Source organism: Hyla sarda, chromosome 9 (assembly GCF_029499605.1).
Source record: "Hyla sarda isolate aHylSar1 chromosome 9, aHylSar1.hap1, whole genome shotgun sequence".
NCBI lineage: Eukaryota > Metazoa > Chordata > Amphibia > Anura > Hylidae > Hyla > Hyla sarda.
This window is the reverse complement of record NC_079197.1, coordinates 167,735,535-167,757,160: the sequence shown is the minus strand read 5'-3', so window position 1 is coordinate 167,757,160 and position 21,626 is coordinate 167,735,535. Positions and strand designations below refer to the sequence as shown.

Sequence of the window (21,626 nt, the reverse complement as noted above, 5' to 3'; positions counted from 1 at the left end):
TTGGAAAACACTGACCTATACTATATACTACTATATAGTACAACATGCTGGGAGTTGTAGTTTTGCAACAGTTGGAGGCACCCCTGGTTGGAAAACACGGACTATATTAGTAGTATATAGTATAGGTCAGTGGTTCCCAACCAGGGGTGCCTCCAGCTGTTGCAAAACTACAACTCCCAGCATGTTGGACTATATAGTATACTCCAACATGCTGGGAGTTGTAGTTTTCATTTGGGGGGCAGCTGCTGATCCACAGGCTGTATCAGGGCATGCTGGGAGTTGTAGTTAGTAACTAACTGCAACTCCCAAAATTGAATTAAAAAAAAGCGATCAAAAATGGTCCTGTTCAAAACTACAGATCGGGGCGCAAAAAATGAGCCCTCATACCGGCCCATATAAGGAGAAATAAAAAAAAAGTTATAGGGGTCAGAATAGGACAAAATTCCTTCCCCCCCCCCCCCATATATGTGTATCTGTTGATGTCACGCATATATAATTAATTATGCAAATTAGCATGGCCGGTATTTTTTTTCCCCAAGAAAGGTGCCAACCCTATAGCTAGTTGACATATGAACGTAGGACGTGGCCTCCTGTAATCCTGGTCAGGACATATGTTCCTGTGACCTCAGAATAAAGTGCAGGATTTCCTATTTCGGAGTGTGGTCAGCTGTTCCCGTCCCCTCGTCCCCCTTCTTTTGTTCCCTGCAGTAAAACTTGAATATCCTGGAATCCGTCACTGGTCAATCCTGGGAGGAGATTTGCAAAAAACAAATCCCTTTATCGTTTGAGAGCAGGGGAGGTTGTCCCCTATGGCTCTCCGTAGCAGCTGCACCCTTTTTGGAATTCCGGCTATGAGACACAGAGGACCTAGGAAGAGGAGGAGGGAGGCACAGAGAACGAAACAGAGGAAGGCAGACCACACCAATTGTGTGTGTGAACAGCACCATTCAAGCTACTTCCTACCTGAAGGAAAGGTGAGAGGGAGAGGGAACTCCGAGCTGGGAAAACGGCGAAGCTGGAATTTGTAGGACGGGAGAAGGATACTGGAAAGTGACAACGTTGAATGGAGTTAAAGGGTTAAGGATCTGGGAAGATTAAAGAAGACAAGTCGAATGTAGGAAGACAAGCTGGTGGGGAAAAAAAAAAAAAAGTCCATGAAACCGAATGTGGAAAATGTTTGTGTGGTAGGAGACGAGACAAAGAAAGTGTGAAGAAGTGTCCGGAGAAGAATGCTTTGAAGGCGCGGAAAGACTGAGGAAGAGGAGAGGGGAGAGAGCTCCAACGTTTAAACCGGTTCAGGAATTATCTCTACCAAAAAAATAATTACCGTCATCCAAAAAAAAAATTCTTCGCCTCCCTCCTCTACATCACGAAAAACACTTAAGAAGGCAAGTGGTGGGTTCGGGGGTATTTATTGTCAGATTTTGTCTCTAGTTATCAGGTTCTAGATAGAATAGAAACCCAGCACTCACCGGTAATGCTAAATGACGTAGATTTATTGATCCGTAGTGGAGATAGTTCCATGAAGGACGCGTTTCGGCATATTGCCTTCCTCAGCTAAGCTGTGGAAGGCAATATGCCGAAACGCGTCCTTCATGGAACTATCTCCTCTATGGATCAATAAAGCTACGTCATTTAGCCATAGTAGAGATAGTTACATGAAGGACGCGTTTCGGCATATTGCCTTCCTCAGCTTAGCTGAGGAAGGCAATATGCCGAAACGCGTCCTTCATGGAACTATCTCCACTATGGATCAATAAATCGACGTAATTTAGCCATAGTTGAGATAGTTACATGAAGGACGCGTTTCGGCATTTTGTCTTCCTCAGCTAAGCTGAGGAAGGCAATATGCCGAAACGCGTCCTTCATGTAACTATCTCCACTATGGATCGATAAATCTACGTCATTTAGCATTACCGGTGAGTGCTGGGTTTCTTAGCTGAGGAAGGCAATATGCCGAAACGCGTCCTTCATGTAACTATCTCCACTATGGATCGATAAATCTACGTCATTTACCATTACCGGTGAGTGCTGGGTTTCTTAGCTGAGGAAGGCAATATGCCGAAACGCGTCCTTCATGTAACTATCTCTACTATGGCTAAATGACTTAGATTTATTGATCCATAGTGGAGATAGTTACATCAAGGACGCGTTTCGGCATATTGCTTTCCTCAGCTAAACTGAGGAAGGCAATATGCCGAAACGCGTCCTTCATGTAACTATCTCCACTATGGATCAATAAATCTACGTCATTTAGCATTACCGGTGAGTGCTGGGTTTCTATTCTATATACCGGTCTGCTCCCACTTCGTGCTCCATGACCACAGATGGAAGTGCCGACGTGACTATTACCACACTTGTGCCATAGACTCCATTAGTGTCATCACATCCATCCAAGCTTCCTGTCATTTTGATAGGCAAGACCCATGTTTCTTAAAAGTGGCAGAAACCTTCCCATATTAGCCTTAAAGGGGTATTCCAGCAAAAAAAAAAAAAAAAAAAAAGGGGTGTTGAGAGCTCCACATGGACAGTAGCCCTAGTGATTGTCAACCACATCCCCCTCTGCCGGGACCCTTCTTTTAACAGTTGTCTGCACCCTCCAGCTAATTCCCAGTTACCTGATCTGTCCTCCTGCAGGGACACGACTATTTTTATGTGCTGATGACCTCTCCTAGTTTACAAGGGTCAGGCGACTAAGCTTCTTGGTGGTAGAACAGGCTCTGTAGAGCCTAGGAGTGATCACCCAGCAAGAACAGTCAGAGTGACAAGGTATGACTATAGGAACGTCCCAGACTTTCGAAATTCTACTATGGCTGCAAGTCGTTCTGGGGGGTCCGCACCGCGTGCTGCCACATGGTATCTCCATGAGGAACTGTATTTTCCTCCAGAAGCAATGGATGTATACACCTGTAATGTGGCTTGCTGTAGAACAGAAGTCTCCAAGGCCCACGACCGCCCAGGGTTTTATTCCAATGGTACCACAATGGGCAATGTTGGCGGGCCTTGAGGACTGGCTTTCATATAAAACTGCAAGCACGTGGTAGTACATGGGACTATATAGTGGGAGGGAAGCTTGACAGGGTCCCCCACTCATCTTTTTGACTAGTCAGAAAATATTCAAAAAGGTTAAAAATGTTGTTTCAATATTGATAGGATATTCCATCAGAACAAGCCCCTTTCATTTGGCAGGACCCACAACTTTGGGCTTAATCGCGGGGGTCCCAGGGGGTCTCTGTTCGTTTAGAACACTGGAATACAATTTTTTATTTATTTTTTAATCAACTGGTGCCAGAAAGTTAATCAGATTTGTAAATTACTTCTATTTAAAAAATCTTAATCCTTCCAGTACTTATCAGCTGCTGTATATTACAGAGTAGGGATGTCCCGAACCCATTTTTTAAAGACCAAGTACGAGTACCGATACTTTAATTCTAGTATTCGCCGATACCAAGTACGAGTACTTATATTTTAAAGGGAATCTGACCCCAGGGTGACGCGGTTTCTGGCGCTGTTTACCGTATATGTGGGGTCTTAGTTGTGTATAATGAAGGCGGCTGCTGTAGTTTGAGCCAAGATTTCTCTCTTCTCCATTGGACAGAACAGGGAATTTGCATTGGTGGCGAAACCGATGACCACATGGTGAGAAGCGGTAGAAACCGGGTCACTTGACCTATCTACATATAAATTCAAAATAGTGCAGGTGACTCTGCTGTAAGATTGTCTTTAATAGTAGGGAGTATCCCCTTGCAGACATTACCAGCAGCCCCCCTGTAGACCATAGCCCCCCTTTAGACAGTGGGCCAACCTTTAGACAGTGGGCCCCCATTTAAACAGCAGCAGGGCCCCTCCTTTAGACAGCAGCAGGGCCCCCTTTAAAAAGCAGCAGGGCCCCCATTTAGACAGCAGCAGGGCCCCCCCATTTAGACAGCAGCAGCCCCCCCCCATTTAGACAGCAGCAGCCCCCCCCATTAGACAGCAGCAGCCCCCCCCCCCCAATTAGACAGCAGCAGGCCCCCCCATTAGACAGCAGCAGGGCCCCCTTTAGACAGCAGCAGGGCCCCCCTTTAGACAGCAGCAGGGCCCCCCCTTTAGACAGCACTAAGGCCCCCCTTTAGACAGCATCAGGCCCCCCCTTTAGACAGCAGCAGGGCCCCCCTTTAGACAGCATCAGGGCCCCCCTTTAGACAGCATCAGGGCCCCCCTTTAGACAGCATCAGGGCCCCCCCTTTAGAGAGCAGCAGGGCCCCCCCTTTAGACAGCAGCAGGGCCCCTCTTTAGACAGCAGCAGGGCCCCCCTTTATACAGTAGCAGGGCCCCCCCTTTAGACAGCAGCAACCCCCCCCCCCCGTTTAGACAGCAGCAGGGCCCCCCTTTATACAGTAGCAGGGCCCCCCCTTTAGACAGCAGCAACCCCCCCCCCCCCGTTTAGACAGCAGCAGCCCCCCCCTTTAGACAGCATCAGGGCCCCCCCCTTTAGACAGCAGCAGGGCCCCCCCTATTAGACAGCAGCAGGGCCCCCCTTTATACAGTAGCAGGGCCCCCCTTTAGACAGCAGCAGCCCCCCCCCCTTTAGACAGCAGCAGGGCCCCCCTTTAGACAGCATCAGGGCCCCCCTTTAGACAGCAGCAGGGCCCCCCCTATTAGACAGCAGCAGGGCCCCCCTTTATACAGTAGCAGGGCCCCCCTTTAGACAGCAGCAACCCCCCCCCCCCGTTTAGACAGCAGCAGCCCCCCCCTTTAGACAGCATCAGGGCCCCCTCCCCTTTAGACAGCAGCAGGGCCCCCCTATTAGACAGCAGCAGGGCCCCCCTTTATACAGTAGCAGGGCCCCCCTTTAGACAGCAGCAACCCCCCCCCCCCCCCCGTTTAGACAGCAGCAGCCCCCCCCTTTAGACAGCAGCAGGGCCCCCCTTTAGACAGCATCAGGGCCCCCCCTTTAGACAGCAGCAGGGCCCCCCCTATTAGACAGCAGCAGAGCCCCCCTTTATACAGTAGCAGGGCCCCCCCCCCCCTTTAGACAGCAACCCCCCCTGTTTAGACAGCAGCAGGGCCCCCCTATTAGACAGCAGCAGCAGCCCCCCCGCTTAGACATTAGTAGCAGCCCCCTCCTAGCAGGCAGCTCACCTCCTCTGTCAGGTGCTGGTGCTGCCGCTCTGCTGCCCCGTCCTCCCGTCCTCTGGTCCGCATCGTGTCGTCCTATGGAGGATCATGTGACATATACGTCACTCTGCTTCCTCCGTAGCGTTACGCTGGGCGCAGGGGAGGAGGCGGAGTGACGTATATGTCACATGCTCCTCCATGGAACACTATGATGTGGAAGGGAGGATGGAAGAACGGGGCAGCAGAGCGGCACCAGGTATAGAGCATGGTATCGGGGACATTAAATTAGTCCCCAATACCATGCAAATGGCTAGTATCAGCCCAATACCGATACCAGTATCGGGACATCCCTACTACAGAGGAAGTTCTTTTCTTTTTGAATTTCTTTTCTGTCTGACCACAGTGCTCTCTGCTGACACCTCTGTCCATGTCAGGAACTGTCCAGAGCAGGAGAGGTTTGCTATGAGGAATTGCTCCTGCTCTGGACAGTTCCTAAAATGGACAGAGGTGTCAGCAGAGAGCACTGGGGTCTGTAGCATACAGTAGCTGAAAAGTACTGAAAGGATTTAGATTTTTAAAAAGAAGTCATTTACAAATCTGCTTAACTTTCTTGCACCAGTTGATCTTAAAAAGATAGCTTTCCACCGGAGTACCCTTTTAACATGGGGACGTGGCCGCGTGAATTTCCAGGACTCCGCTGTTATGGCCGGGGAAAGCTGCCATGTTATCCACACAGTGAGTTGTTCTTTAGAGAAGCTATCTGCTCTGACTAGTCGGGGTTGGGAAGTTCTCTCCAAAACATGTGGGAATGGCACGAGGACAGGAAAAACTCCTTTAATCCAAGCATCCTGTGGCTTCTGGTTCCTATTACATGTCTGAAGATTTAGCAGGGTTTTTTGGGGATCTTAGCTTTTCGTAGATGAAGGCCCCTTTGAGAAAAAAGGACCAGGCATGGTGAATTTTTACACCCCAATCTTTTTGTGTATAGGGTCTCATGGATGTCAGATGGAGGGAAGGATCTAATGTAATCTGGGGATCCCTTTGCTTTAGAGGAGTCTGGCTGCAGCTCCCCCCCCCCCCCTACAATTATTTTAGAGATCAGTAGTGCATGATTATCTTCCCCCCCCCCCCTCCCACCCCCCTCTCTATACATGGAAAACACATGCATGCTCTGTCGAGCTGAGATTATCTGTCGACTGAAAAAGCATTTGACTGACAGCACTAAGGCTAAGTTCACACTACGGAATTTCCACCTGCAATTCCGCTTAGAAATTGCAGGCAAAAAATTCCGCTTACTAAAAGGTACAGTATAGTGTATAGTGTATGGGTTTCCGTTCACAAGTGCACAGACACATACAGGACCTCGACGCAGCTCTACAGTACTACAACAAGCATTTCCTTGGGCACTATAAGTGGACCTGAGGAAGGCATGAGTTCATGCCGAAACGCGTTGTCCCCGTTATACCAATAAAAACATTTTATTGTCCCGTGCCTGCTCGAGTCCTCGCTGAATGTTCTAGTTGTTCAGCGCCTCCGCCAAATCAGTTTTTTTTTTACTGCCTCATCTGTCCCCAAATTCACACTTCGGAATTTGTGAAGCGGAATTTGTGAACGGAAAATCGGCTTGAAAATTTCAGCCTGAAGACTGGCGTTGCTCGTTCTTCAGGCCGAAATGCTCGAGGAACACATTGCAGTCTATTGGAAACTGCAGTGTCCGTGCGGTCCTAGCGCCGACTGAACTCGGAATCTCCGGGCGGAAGTTTTCTGCCCAGAAATTCCGTAGTGTGAACCGAGCCTTGCAGTATTTTGGTCATTATAAATTTGGAAATTCAAAGTATAAGCCTAGGTTCACACCAAGATTTTTGCATCCTGTAGAAAGGTACTTTTTTTTTTTTTGGGGGGGGGGGGGGGGGGGGGGCAATTTACCATTTACCATATAGCCTTAAACAAAACACAGTGCCCTTCAACAGAATGCAAAAAAAAAAAAAATGGTGTGAACGTGGCCTAATGAAAAGATTTGCGTTTTTCTATGTTTGGACTCATACCCGGTTTTAACTAAAGATACTGACCAAAACAAGTGTGAACCAAGCCATAGACTCCTCCAACATGTGATCCAAGCCTACAATAACAGCTTTCACCTTCTCATTATATAAATCACACGTTACACATAAAGCTTCTTTATAAGAGGTGTATATGTCATTAAATTCCTAAAAAGAGATGGATGTGGCGCTCACCCGTCTATGGATGGTATTTATGTTTTTTTTAATTCAATGCAGTAAAAATACATGCAGTGGGGGGGGAAAGGTACGAACAGACAACCGGAACGATACTTATGGAACAGCTGTTGCCATAAGGCATCGCTTCTGCTGTTGTTGTTTATTCCCGTTTTCTCTGCTGCATGAATTTTACTGCACTGAATTCATAAAGCATGAAACGATCCATGGATGGGTGAGTGCCACATTCATTTCATTTTTATATCTTGGGTTGTCTTGGACTTTATTATGCGTAACACACTGGTGGGGCTGAATAAACAGAGGATATGGATTGTAGTGCTAGACCTACGTCTCCAAAAAAGAGATGGATGTGGCACTCACCCGTCCATGGATGGTATTTTAATTTTTTTATTCAATGCAGTAAAAATACATGCAGTGGGGGGAAAAGGTACAAACAGACAGCGGGGAGCGATACCTTAAGGCTACAGCCGTTTTATGCACCGCTGACTTGCCATAAGGCATCGCTTGCTGTTACGCCGAGCGCTCCGGGTTCCCGCTCCTCCCCGGAGCGCTCGCTTCACCTCCTCCGCTGCAGCGCCCCGGTCACGTCCTCTGACCCGGGGCGCTGCGATCCTGCTGCTAGCCGGGATGCGATTCGCGATGCGGGTAGCGCCCCGCTCGCGATGCGCACCCCGGCTCTCCTACCTGACTCGCTCCCCGTCTGTTCTGTCCCGGCGCGCGCGGCCCCGCTCCCTAGGGCGCGCGCGCGCGCCGGGTCTCTGCGATTTAAAGGGCCACTGCGCCGCTGATTGGCGCAGTGGTTCCAATTAGAGTTATCACCTGTGCACTCCCTATATTACCTCACTTCCCTTGCACTCCCTTGCCGGATCTTGTTGCCTTAGTGCCAGTGAAAGCGTTCCCTGTGTGTCCCTTGCCAGTGTTTCCAGACCTTCTGCCGTTGCCCCTGACTACGATCCTTGCTGCCTGCCCCGACCTTCTGCTACGTCCGACCTTGCTTCTGCCTACTCCCTTGTACCGCGCCTATCTTCAGCAGCCAGAGAGGTGAGCCGTTGCTAGTGGATACGACCTGGTCACTACCGCCGCAGCAAGACCATCCCGCTTTGCGGCGGGCTCTGGTGAAAACCAGTAGTGGCTTAGAACCGGTCCACTAGCACGGTCCACGCCAATCCCTCTCTGGCACAGAGGGTCCACTACCTGCCAGCCGGCATCGTGACAGTAGATCCGGCCATGGATCCCGCTGAAGTTCCTCTGCCAGTTGTCGCTGACCTCACCACGGTGGTCGCCCAGCAGTCACAACAGATTGCGCAACAAGGCCAACAGCTGTCTCAACTGACCGTTATGCTACAACAGTTGCTACCACAGCTTCAGCAGTCATCTCCTCCGCCAGCTCCTGCACCTCCTCCGCAGCGAGTGGCCGCTCCTGGGATACGCTTATCCTTGCCGGATAAGTTTGATGGGGACTCTAAGTTTTGCCGTGGCTTCCTTTCCCAATGTTCCCTGCATCTGGAGATGATGTCGGACCTGTTTCCCACTGAAAGGTCTAAGGTGGCTTTCGTAGTCAGTCTTCTGTCCGGAAAAGCCCTGTCATGGGCCACACCGCTCTGGGACCGCAATGACCCCGTCACTGCCTCAGTACACTCCTTCTTCTCGGAAATCCGAAGTGTCTTTGAGGAACCTGCCCGAGCCTCTTCTGCTGAGACTGCCCTGTTGAACCTGGTCCAGGGTAATTCTTCCGTTGGCGAGTATGCCGTACAATTCCGTACACTTGCTTCAGAATTGTCCTGGAATAATGAGGCCCTCTGCGCGACCTTCAAAAAAGGCCTATCCAGCAACATTAAAGATGTTCTGGCCGCACGAGAAATTCCTGCTAATCTACATGAACTTATTCACCTAGCCACTCGCATTGACATGCGTTTTTCTGAAAGGCGTCAGGAACTCCGCCAAGATATGGACTCTGTTCGCACGAGGCGTTTCGTCTCCTCGGCTCCTCTCTCCTCTGGTCCCCTGCAATCTGTTCCTGTGCCTCCCGCCGTGGAGGCTATGCAGGTCGACCGGTCTCGCCTGACACCTCAAGAGAGGACACGACGCCGTATGGAGAACCTCTGCCTGTACTGTGCTAGTACCGAACACTTCCTGAGGGATTGTCCTATCCGTCCTCCCCGCCTGGAAAGACGTACGCTGACTCCGCACAAGGGTGAGACAGTCCTTGATGTCTACTCTGCTTCTCCACGTCTTACTGTGCCTGTGCGGATGTCTGCTTCTGCCTTCTCCTTCTCTACAGTGGCCTTCTTGGACTCTGGTTCTGCAGGAAATTTTATTTTGGCCTCTCTCGTCAACAGGTTCAACATCCCAGTGACCAGTCTCGCCAGACCCCTCTACATCAATTGTGTAAATAATGAAAGATTGGACTGTACCATACGTTTCCGCACGGAGCCCCTTCTTATGAGCATCGGATCTCATCATGAGAGGATTGAACTTTTGGTCCTCCCCAATTGCACCTCGGAGATTCTCCTTGGACTTCCCTGGCTTCAACTTCATTCCCCAACCCTGGATTGGTCCACTGGGGAGATCAAGAGTTGGGGGTCCTCTTGTTCCAAGAACTGTCTAAAACCGCTTCCCAGTAACCCTTGCCGTAACTCTGTGGTTCCTCCAGTAACCGGTCTCCCCAAGGCCTATATGGACTTCGCGGATGTTTTCTGCAAAAAACAAGCTGAGACTCTACCTCCTCACAGGCCTTATGATTGCCCTATCGACCTCCTCCCGGGTACTACTCCACCCCGGGGCAGAATTTATCCTCTCTCTGCTCCAGAGACTCTTGCCATGTCCGAATACGTCCAGGAGAATCTAAAAAGGGGCTTTATCCGTAAATCCTCCTCTCCTGCCGGAGCCGGATTTTTCTTTGTCTCCAAAAAAGATGGCTCCCTACGTCCTTGCATTGACTACCGCGGTCTTAATAAAATCACGGTTAAGAACCGCTACCCCTTACCCCTCATCTCTGAACTCTTTGATCGCCTCCAAGGTGCCCACATCTTCACTAAATTGGACTTAAGAGGCGCCTATAACCTCATCCGCATCAGAGAGGGGGACGAGTGGAAAACGGCATTTAACACCAGAGATGGACACTTTGAGTATCTGGTCATGCCCTTTGGACTGTGCAATGCCCCTGCCGTCTTCCAAGACTTTGTCAATGAAATTTTTCGTGATCTATTATACTCCTGTGTTGTGGTATATCTGGACGATATCCTAATTTTTTCTGCCAATCTAGAGGAACACCGCCGGCATGTCCGTATGGTTCTTCAGAGACTTCGTGACAACCAACTCTATGCCAAAATTGAGAAATGTCTGTTTGAATGCCAATCTCTTCCTTTTCTAGGATATTTGGTCTCTGGCCAGGGACTACAGATGGATCCAGACAAACTCTCTGCCGTCTTAAATTGGCCACGCCCCTCCGGACTCCGTGCTATCCAACGCTTTTTGGGGTTCGCCAATTATTACAGGCAATTTATTCCACATTTTTCTACCATTGTGGCTCCTATCGTGGCTTTAACCAAGAAAAATGCTGATCCCAAGTCCTGGCCTCCTCAAGCAGAAGACTCCTTTAAACAACTCAAGTCTGCCTTTTCTTCGGCTCCCGTGCTCTCCAGACCTGACCCTTCCAAACCCTTCCTATTGGAGGTTGATGCCTCCTCAGTAGGAGCTGGAGCTGTTCTTCTACAAAAAAATCCTTCCGGGCATGCTGTCACTTGTGGTTTTTTCTCTAGGACCTTCTCTCCAGCGGAGAGGAACTACTCCATCGGGGATCGAGAACTTCTAGCCATTAAATTAGCACTTGAGGAATGGAGGCATCTGCTGGAGGGATCAAGATTTCCTGTTATTATCTACACCGACCACAAGAACCTCTCCTACCTCCAGTCGGCCCAACGGCTGAATCCTCGCCAGGCCCGGTGGTCTCTGTTCTTTGCCCGATTTAATTTTGAGATTCACTTTCGTCCTGCCGATAAGAACATTAGAGCCGATGCTCTCTCTCGTTCCTCGGATGCCTCAGAAGTTGATCTCCCTCCGCAACACATCATTCCACCTGACTGCCTGATCTCCACTTCTCCTGCCTCCATCAGACAGACTCCTCCAGGAAAGACCTTTGTTTCTCCACGCCAACGCCTCGGAATCCTCAAATGGGGTCACTCCTCCCATCTCGCAGGTCATGCGGGCATCAAGAAATCTGTGCAACTCATCTCCCGCTTCTATTGGTGGCCAACTCTGGAGACGGATGTTGGGGACTTTGTGCGAGCCTGCACTATCTGTGCCCGGGATAAGACTCCTCGCCAGAAGCCCGCTGGTTTTCTTCATCCTCTGCCTGTCCCCGAACAGCCTTGGTCTCTGATTGGTATGGATTTTATTACTGATTTACCCCCTTCCCGTGGCAACACCGTTATTTGGGTGGTCGTTGATCGATTCTCCAAAATGGCACATTTCATTCCTCTTCCTGGTCTTCCTTCTGCGCCTCAGTTGGCTAAACAATTTTTTGTACACATTTTTCGTCTTCACGGGTTGCCTACGCAGATTGTCTCGGATAGAGGGGTCCAATTCGTGTCTAAATTCTGGAGAGCTCTCTGTAAACAACTCAAGATTAAATTAAATTTTTCCTCTGCATATCATCCCCAGTCCAATGGACAAGTAGAAAGAATTAACCAGATCCTGGGTGATTATTTGCGACATTTTGTTTCCTCCCGCCAGGATGACTGGGCAGATCTCCTTCCATGGGCCGAATTCTCGTATAACTTCAGGGTCTCTGAATCTTCCTCCAAATCCCCATTTTTCGTGGTGTACGGCCGTCACCCTCTTCCCCCCCTCCCTACCCCCTTGCCCTCTGGTCTGCCCGCTGTGGATGAAATTTCTCGTGACCTTTCCATTATATGGAGAGAGACCCAAAATTCTCTCTTACAGGCTTCTTCACGCATGAAGAGGTTCGCGGATAAGAAAAGAAGAGCTCCCCCCGTTTTTTCCCCTGGAGACAAGGTATGGCTCTCCGCTAAATATGTCCGCTTCCGTGTCCCTAGCTACAAGTTGGGACCACGCTATCTTGGTCCTTTCAAAATTCTGTGTCAAATTAATCCTGTCTCTTATAAACTTCTTCTTCCTCCTTCTCTTCGTATCCCTAATGCCTTTCACGTCTCTCTTCTCAAACCACTCATCCTCAACCGTTTTTCTCCCAAATCTGTTCCTCCCACTCCTGTTTCCGGCTCCTCGGACGTCTTCTCGGTCAAGGAGATTTTGGCTGCCAAAAAGGTCAGAGGAAAAAATTTTTTTTTAGTAGACTGGGAGGGTTGTGGTCCTGAAGAGAGATCCTGGGAACCTGAGGACAACATCCTTGACAAAAGTCTGCTCCTCAGGTTCTCAGGCTCCAAGAAGAGGGGGAGACCCAAGGGGGGGGGTACTGTTACGCCGAGCGCTCCGGGTTCCCGCTCCTCCCCGGAGCGCTCGCTTCACCTCCTCCGCTGCAGCGCCCCGGTCACGTCCTCTGACCCGGGGCGCTGCGATCCTGCTGCTAGCCGGGATGCGATTCGCGATGCGGGTAGCGCCCGCTCGCGATGCGCACCCCGGCTCTCCTACCTGACTCGCTCCCCGTCTGTTCTGTCCCGGCGCGCGCGGCCCCGCTCCCTAGGGCGCGCGCGCGCCGGGTCTCTGCGATTTAAAGGGCCACTGCGCCGCTGATTGGCGCAGTGGTTCCAATTAGAGTTATCACCTGTGCACTCCCTATATTACCTCACTTCCCTTGCACTCCCTTGCCGGATCTTGTTGCCTTAGTGCCAGTGAAAGCGTTCCCTGTGTGTCCCTTGCCAGTGTTTCCAGACCTTCTGCCGTTGCCCCTGACTACGATCCTTGCTGCCTGCCCCGACCTTCTGCTACGTCCGACCTTGCTTCTGCCTACTCCCTTGTACCGCGCCTATCTTCAGCAGCCAGAGAGGTGAGCCGTTGCTAGTGGATACGACCTGGTCACTACCGCCGCAGCAAGACCATCCCGCTTTGCGGCGGGCTCTGGTGAAAACCAGTAGTGGCTTAGAACCGGTCCACTAGCACGGTCCACGCCAATCCCTCTCTGGCACAGAGGGTCCACTACCTGCCAGCCGGCATCGTGACACTTGCGTTGTTTTTATTTTATTTTTTACCCATTTTCTCCGCTGCATGTATTTTACTGCATTGAATTAATAAAGCATGAAACAATCCATGGATGGGTGAGTGCCAAATGTATTTCTTTTTTATATCTTGGGTTATCTTGGACTTTATTATGCGTAACACACTGGTGGGGCTGAATAAACAGAGGATATGGATTGTAGTGCCAGACCTACGTCTACAAAAAAGAGATGGATGTGGCACTCACCCGTCCATGGATGGTATTTTTTTTTTTTATTATTCAATGCACGCTGACTTATGAAACAGCTGTTGCCATAAGGCATCGCTTCCGCTGTTTTTTTTTGTTTTTTTTTACCCATTTTCCCCACTGCATGTATTTTACTGCATTGAATTAAAGGGGTTATCCAGGAATAAACCACTATTTTTTCACGTACCTGAGGAGTGCTGCGCTTTTTCTACATCTATATTACATGGACTTTGGTCGGGTCTGGGGCGCTGGCACCCGCTGTCATATTGGATAAGTAGTGCTGCATAAGTAGTGCTGCATATTTTTTATATATATCACCTGGCTCCAGAAAGTTAAACAGATTTGTAAATGACTTCTTTTAAAAACTCTTAATCCTTTCAGTACTTATGAGCTGCTGAAGTTGAGTTGTTCTTTTCTGTCTAAGTGCTCTCTGATGACACCTGTCTCGGGAACTGTCCAGAGTAGAAGCAAATCCCCATAGCAAACCTCTTCTACTCTGTGCAGTTCCCGAGACAAGCAGAGATGTCAGCAGAGAGCACTGTTGTCAGACAGAAAAGAATGACTAAACTTCAGCAGCTGATAATTATTGAAAGGATTAAGATTTTTTAATAGAAGTAATTTACAAATCTGTTTAACTTTCTGGAACCAGTTGATATAAATTTTTTTTTTTTTTTCCTGGAATACCCCTTTAAAGATGATCATGTATTGTATTTATTGCATTGTACATGTGTAATGACCCTATTATATAACAAGTCTCCCAATCCAGTCAGTTCAGTAGCATATATAAAATTTACATATTCCTCCAACTTCAATCTACTATGTACCGAAGGGTCCTGAGATTTCATCTTGTTTACACGCCCTAATAGGGCCTATTGCCGAGGGCCGTCTATATCAGATAATGGCTTCTGTTACATTGTTTGGTATCCAGGAAAGGCCTTTTTAGTCAGCAGATAGTAACGTCACATGCTGCGCAGCTCCTGACAAGTGAAGCAATACAATTTGGACCTTTGCATTTCGAAAGTGTTTTTAGATAAGAGAGACCTCTGTAAGGCCCCTTTCACACTACCGTCATGTTCCTGCATTCGTAAACCCGTTATTCAGCAATAACGGGTTATGAAACAATGGATGAAAAAACTGAATACAACGGATGATAACTGATGAACAATTTTAACAATCTTATTCTGTCAAAATAACGGACACGCGCCATCCATTATCACCCATTATTTTATTTCCGTGTGACTTCCTGGTTGCGATGCTGTACTGAGCATGCTCAGTAGCAATAACGGATCATGGAGGAACATAAAAATAACTGACAATAACGGTGTCACAGCCCCCCGCTCCGGCCAGACACGCTGGCTGTGAGCGCTCCCCTTTCAGCCGGCTGGGCCAGGAGTCGCAGCGCGGGACGCGCCCACATGCGAATCCCAGCCCGTCACTCACCTTAGTTTTATGCACGCTGACCGATGAAACAGCTGTTGCCATAAGGCATCGCTTCCGCTGTTGTTGTTTTTTTTTTACCCATTTTCTCCGCTGCATGTATTTTACTGCATTGAATTAAAGTGGTTATCCAGGAAAAGACTTTATATATATATATATATATATATATATGTATATATAGATAGATATAGATATATCAACTGGCTCCAGAAAGTTGAACAGATTTGTAAATTACTTCTTTAAAAAAATCTTAATCCTTTCAGTACTTATGAACTGCTGAAGTTGAGTTGTTCTTTTCTGTCTAAGTGCTCTCTGATTACACCTGTCTCGGGAACTGTCCAGAGTAGAAGCAAATGCCCATAGAAAACCCCTTCTACTCTGTGCAGTTCCTGAGCATGCTCAGTAGCAATAACGGATAATGGAGGAACATAAAAATAACTGACAATAACGGTGTCACAGCCCGCGCTCCGGCCAGACACGCTGGCTGTGAGTGCTCCCCTTTCAGCCGGCGGGGCCAGGATTCGCAGCGCAGGACGCGCCTGCATGCGAATCCCAGCCCGTCACTCACCTCCCCTCTCCACTTTCCCTCCTGTGCTTCCTCAGCATCGTCGCGCGTGCCCCCACCTTCTAGGGCGTGTGTGCGGCAGAACTTTGTGATTTAAAGGGCCCGTGTGCCCTTAATTAGGATTACACCTGCACCTCTGTTATATGTACCTGCACCTCCCTCATACCCCTGCCAGAACTTGGTTTGCCTTAGTGCCTGAGAGAAAGCTTATCTGTGTCTTGCATTACTGTGTTCCTGACCCCTTGCTCCGTGACCTGACCTTGCTCCTTTGCTGCCTGCCTATTGACCTCCTGCTACGTTCCTGACTACGCTCCTGTGCTGTCAGCCCTGACCTCCTGCTATCCTGAACACGTCTTGTCTTATCCCTCCTTTGCCTCGCATCACCTCAGACGCTTGTGTGGTCGAATCGTACCAGGGGTAGCGACCTGGGTGCTGCATGCCGCAGCAAGACGGGCTCTGGTGAAAACCAGCATAACTTTAGACTCCGCTCCCTGGCACGGCCTGCATCATCTGCCACACAGGTCCAGTGGATCCACTATCTACGTGTGTCTCCTGCCACATGCTGTGAGTCTTTACAAACGGATGTCATTTGGGAACACCTATCACCCATAGACTTCAATGTTAAAATTTTAAAGTCCGTTATTCCACTGTTACGGACGTTAGTCACAACAGGACATGACTGATGCTAAAGGATGGTCAAAAAATCCCATTGACATGAATAGGATTTTTTGACGGCTGTTTTATGGACTTTCCGACGGGAGTTCGTGACGGAGATTTTTACAGGAGGATAACGGTAGTGTGCTGGCATCATTTGTTGGGAGAGAATTGGGAGGCCACCATACACACTTTGCTCTAATAAGCTAAAGGGGTACTTCTGGTAACTAAACCCATAGCCCATTCTTTCCCTTTCACCAACCTATTTATTTGTCTAAATATCATTCATTTAGCTATAAATAGCAGTTTCCCTCTTTCAGCTGTCACTTACATGCAGGGAGTGAGAGAAAGGCATCATAATCTGATCCTGCTTGTCTCTGTGCAAACCCCTCAGTGAGACTATCCCCCACCCTCCTGCAAGACAAACACCACGTGATTTCTGTCTTCACAGCCACATCTCCCCTCCCCCTCCCTCTCCCTCTCCCTGTGTGAGGATTTTGGAGGCAGAGAAGTCTCCTCAGCTCATAACGCTGCTCTTTTCCTGCTGTAGATCTAATCACTGACTGCTGCCATTCAGAGCATTGCATGATTTATTGCTGGGGGAAGGATTATTTAAAAGAAAAGACATGTACAATGTGTGCTGCTGACAATAACACAGCATGCATACAGATAGTGAAAGCACTTGGCTGGCAGCCATTACACAGAGCCGCACTGACTTCTCAGAGTTGTAATCTGGGCTGCAAGCAAGGAAAAATAATATTTAGGAGACAACAGGGGCCACAGGAGCTGCCAAAACCACATGGATACCTACAGGGGACACAGAACAGGTATTGTGGTTGCTTTGTGACATTTTTATTTTTCTTAACTTCCCCAGAGCACCCCTTTAAGGTCACATGACAATCTGTGTGTTAGATCATTCATTCTGGCATTATGTAGACTGTTTGCTAACATTGAGCTTAGGGCATTGGTCACACACAGACAACACGCAGTGTATTTAATCCACTGCGCAGTGGGAAATACGCTGTGTATGCTCCTTTGAGTATACACACACGTCTACCCGGCGGAAACACAGTGAGGTTTGGAGGCGGGGCCAGTGCAACAACATGACTGTGACGCACTGACCTGCCTCCAAACCTCACTGCACACACAAAGCTGCTGCAGTTAACCCTGTGTGTTTGCTCACAGGAAAATATGTAGCGTATTTCCCGCTGCACAGCGTGAAATACGCTGCGTATATGCTACATATGACCCTACCCTTACAGTGAATGTGGAGCAATTGAGTTGCATTGTAAAGCTATTTCCACGATACCGACATATACACCAAGTCTAGCCATAGCCTGGATGTCCTTTTAGCATTAATGACCATTAATTACTAGTGTTGCTCGCGAATATTCGCAATTCGAATTTTATTTGCGAATATTGCATATTCGCAAATTCGCGAATATAGCGCTATATATTCGTAATTACGAATATTCTTTTTTTTTTTTTTACAGTACACATCACAGTGATCATCCCTCTCTGCTTCCAGCTTATGTGGTGTAAGAAGGCTCTAATACTACTGTGTGAGACTGGTGCGCGAATTTTTGCATATGCGAATTTTCGCTCATGCTAATTTTTTATATGCAAATTTTCGCATATGTTAATTTTCGCACATGCGAATATTCGCATATGCGGAAATAAAATGAGAATATTACGAATATGCGAATTTTCGCGAATATGACGAATATTCGTCCATACATTCGCGAATATTCGCGAATTCGAATATGGCCTATGCCGCTCAACACTATTAATTACATAGTCAGTGGAGTGCCGTGCCGGTGACTTGATACTATTAAATGCTGAGTAACATCTGAATAGAGAAGCCAGTTATGTAGAATGCATTATTAAGCTTCTATAAATCACAACTTTCTGTGCCATTGGACTTTCCAATCATCACATCACCAAACATGGACTAAAGACTGTGGCACTCCAGTGATCATGAGTGGTCAGATCAATGACCAATGGTGACAAGAAGATTGTTGAAATCTGCTTCATCCACTGCAAGGTTGGATAGGGTAGTATCGTACGTACAATGATTGCCCAAGACTTCTCTACAGTCAGTCACTTATTAAAAATGACACTCCAAGACTTTTCCTCCAAACAATGATGGGATAAAATCTGGCGGTGCACGACTACCAAGGTAGTGGACAAAATATTTAATTCCCACATTGCAATGCGACGCGTTTCACTGTATTCCACCGCTTCCTTAGGCGAAGCCTAAGGAAGCGGTGGAATACAGTGAAACGTGCCGCATTGTGAGAAATAAATGTTTTGTCCACTACCTACTTTAATATTGGTTCGGGAAAGGCTGCGGAAGACTACACTACGTTTTTATATACGTATCCCAATGTTGTGCTTGTGCTCTCACAACTATCTCTGGTAAGCAAACCCATTTGTATGTGTTAACTGAGTCTCTGCTATATCCCACCACGGAGCAATTGATTTTTTTTCTTCTTTTTTTTACTTATTGAGAATGGCACTGTACATCTGACTTCCTGTCTGGCCCCATTCTTGAGATGGTCTAGGGTCCAAACACCACCTGCGATATTGATATTTATTTATTTGAACTCTTAGGTGTAGACTTCAGCTAATCTGCAGTGGGACTAGTCGAACCCAAATCTAATTTATCAGCCATTGAGTTATTTAGACTTGTAAAATTCGTTTAGCTTTCCAAGTGTTCTGAAACCCCAGAGAAGTCTAGAATGAAATCCTGGACTCCAGGGAATGAGAATGCGGAACGACTTTTACAAAATGAATGCATGCCCGATTCATAAGATTTGGCTTAGACAAATATTACAGTAAATTCACTTAAAGAGTACCTCTCATGATCTTGTTAAATTTTATAATTCTCCCAGTTCACTGCCCCATCACGATAAACCACCCCCTGCCTTTTATTTTTATTTTTTTTGTTTTATACCTTGATATTGCTCTGCATTTTCTGTTCAGTCTTAGTCAGATTCCCAAACTGGGAAGGGGTGTTCCCCAGCAGGCTGTGACAGCATCTGAAGCCATACAGGGGAGAACTTCCTCCCTCACTGCTATTCACAGCCCAGAGCAGTTCAGTGTGAGATGAGCTATGATTGGGTAAGGCTGCACCCCCCCCCCCCCCCCCACTCAGCATTTCCTGATTTTGGACTTCTGCCAGGCCAGCAGGAATCCAAAGTCTGTGCAAGAGATGGGTGAAAATGTGCTCTGGACAAGTAGGGAGACCCCTAGTGGCAGCTTTTTTTAAACACAAAAAATAGAAAACTTCATTTTTTTTAAACAAAGTACATTGGAAAGATTATTTATTTACCATAAGGAGTGCAACAGCAAAAATTAGTTTTAATGAGACTGCCCATTTAACTCTCCTAAGGTGTTTTATCAGTGCAAATTCACTTTAGGTTGTATATTTTCTATTGTGCTTTTAATCGACCCCTTTCTTTCTGATCCTCTTTAGATGTTCATCTACCAGTCTATGAAGTGGCCGTCTCCATCATCCTTCCTTCCCAAATTGTTCCGTTCCTCACAAGGTACTCCATCACATCCAGAAACATCTCCCCAAAAACCTAAACGATGGACTTTCCCGGTACTGCCTTTACCGAGTATACCAAACTTCAGCTTTCTTCTTCCCACTCTGAAAAGTGTCCGGAATGCAAATACAAAAATCTCTTCTGATTCTAATATAGAGTTTGAACACTTTCAGATCTGCATCAACTTGGTCCATCACATCATAGACATCTGCGCCTCTGGGTGTCTGTGGCTTTTCGCTCCAGTATTTCGTATTACTTTGGATATTTTTGGTTTTCAAGGAGCTCTCAAGCTGTGGATCCATGGAATTGCCATTTTCTTGGCTACAACGTATGGCATGTATCTCCTTCTTTGGCTAGCCCAGGAATATATTTTCCAGTTGGCTTCTTTTTATGGTATTTTACAGACGTTGGTATTGATCGTGAGCTTAAAGGCAGAGCAAGAAGCAGGGAGAGGGGAGCATGAAGAAGAAGCAGAAAGGTTAAGTGACCGTAAGGATGAAGTAGAAAGTGAAGAGGGACATGGAGAGGACAGATGGGCTGGTGGAGAAGATGAGGATGAGGATTATAATAATGAAGGAGTCTCCCAAGATGAGTGGGAGAGTGAAGGAGAGGAGGAAGTAGGGCACGCCTGAAGAAACTTGAAGAACTCTTTTTGACTGATTTACGTATGATGTAAACTGGTCTTCAGAACACGGTCCGCAAAAAAGACAAGCATATTTTAACTACCGAAAACCCACGATACAAAAAGACACACGACTGTGAAGATATTGACAAAGTCTTTTGTCACGAGAAGGACTCAGGAAGTCAATAATTTATATATTATTATTCTTCTCATAATAATATTTTTAAGGAATTTTATATCTTTTTGTGTCTACAAGGCTTCCTGTAGTGAGTTGTTGCTTTACTAAACAGTAATGTGGGACCATTGTGCTTTAAGATGTTGGGAACTAGAATTGGAAGGTCACAAACTTGTCTACTGGAATTTCTTAGTGAAGGTCTTTGTCCACACAACAGGGACCAGAGGGGAGAACCACTACAGGGATCATCGCTCCTTCTGAGCCAAAGATGGTTGGAGATGGTCTATAGACTAAGAGACAAGAAGATAGTAACTATATTTTACATGATGTATTAGGCAAGTGCCTTGTTTCTCTGTATGGTACATGGAGCACTGGACTAGTCGCTTCATACAATATTAACTTTGACAGTACTCAGGACAGTCCCTATCCAGATGTTGTGACAATGGAGGCAAGAACGCACTACTGTGATGTGTAAAAGTAAATTTTTACAACACTGAATAGAGATTTTATTTATGATGGGTCTGCGTGATGTTTTATAGTAAAAATTTTACCTCTTTACACTGGGGTATTTGACCTTTTAGTATTCTGTTCTGTACAGCCTTTGGGTCGAGGGGTTTGAGACAGCAGACTTCTTGGAGGATGGAACAATTGGACACTACGGTCTACATTTACTAAAACTGTCGTAAAAATTTAGTTGGAGTGATTTTAACATCACTTTCATGAAATTAAAACTACTCCTGGTAACAAACATAGATTCGCGCCAGTATTTGCACCAATATTTGTAAGTAAGCAGACAGTCACAGAAGTCGGCACTTCAAACCTAAAAGGCAAAATGGCCCGACTATCACTATATCTGAATACACAAAGAATCCTCTTTTGTGGTTCTGCACCCCGGAAGATAAACACGGT

At 47.3% G+C, this 21,626-nt stretch overlaps 1 protein-coding gene across 1 annotated transcript; it reads left to right on the top strand.

The window, feature by feature from the left end:
• The first annotated feature begins 704 nt into the window (after positions 1–704).
• On the top strand, positions 705–21,275 carry LOC130291751 (uncharacterized). The gene is made up of 2 exons (XM_056540955.1): positions 705–1,388; positions 19,848–21,275. Exon 2 carries the CDS (start codon positions 19,848–19,850, stop codon positions 20,550–20,552), a length of 705 nt encoding a protein of 234 aa, XP_056396930.1. The 5' UTR covers positions 705–1,388; the 3' UTR covers positions 20,553–21,275.
• The last annotated feature ends 351 nt before the right edge of the window (positions 21,276–21,626 follow it).

Excerpts from the sequence above, each read along its gene's own strand:
- LOC130291751 (XM_056540955.1), top strand. The coding sequence starts at position 19,848 with ATGTTCATCTACCAGTCTATGAAGTGGCCGTCTCCATCATCCTTCCTT.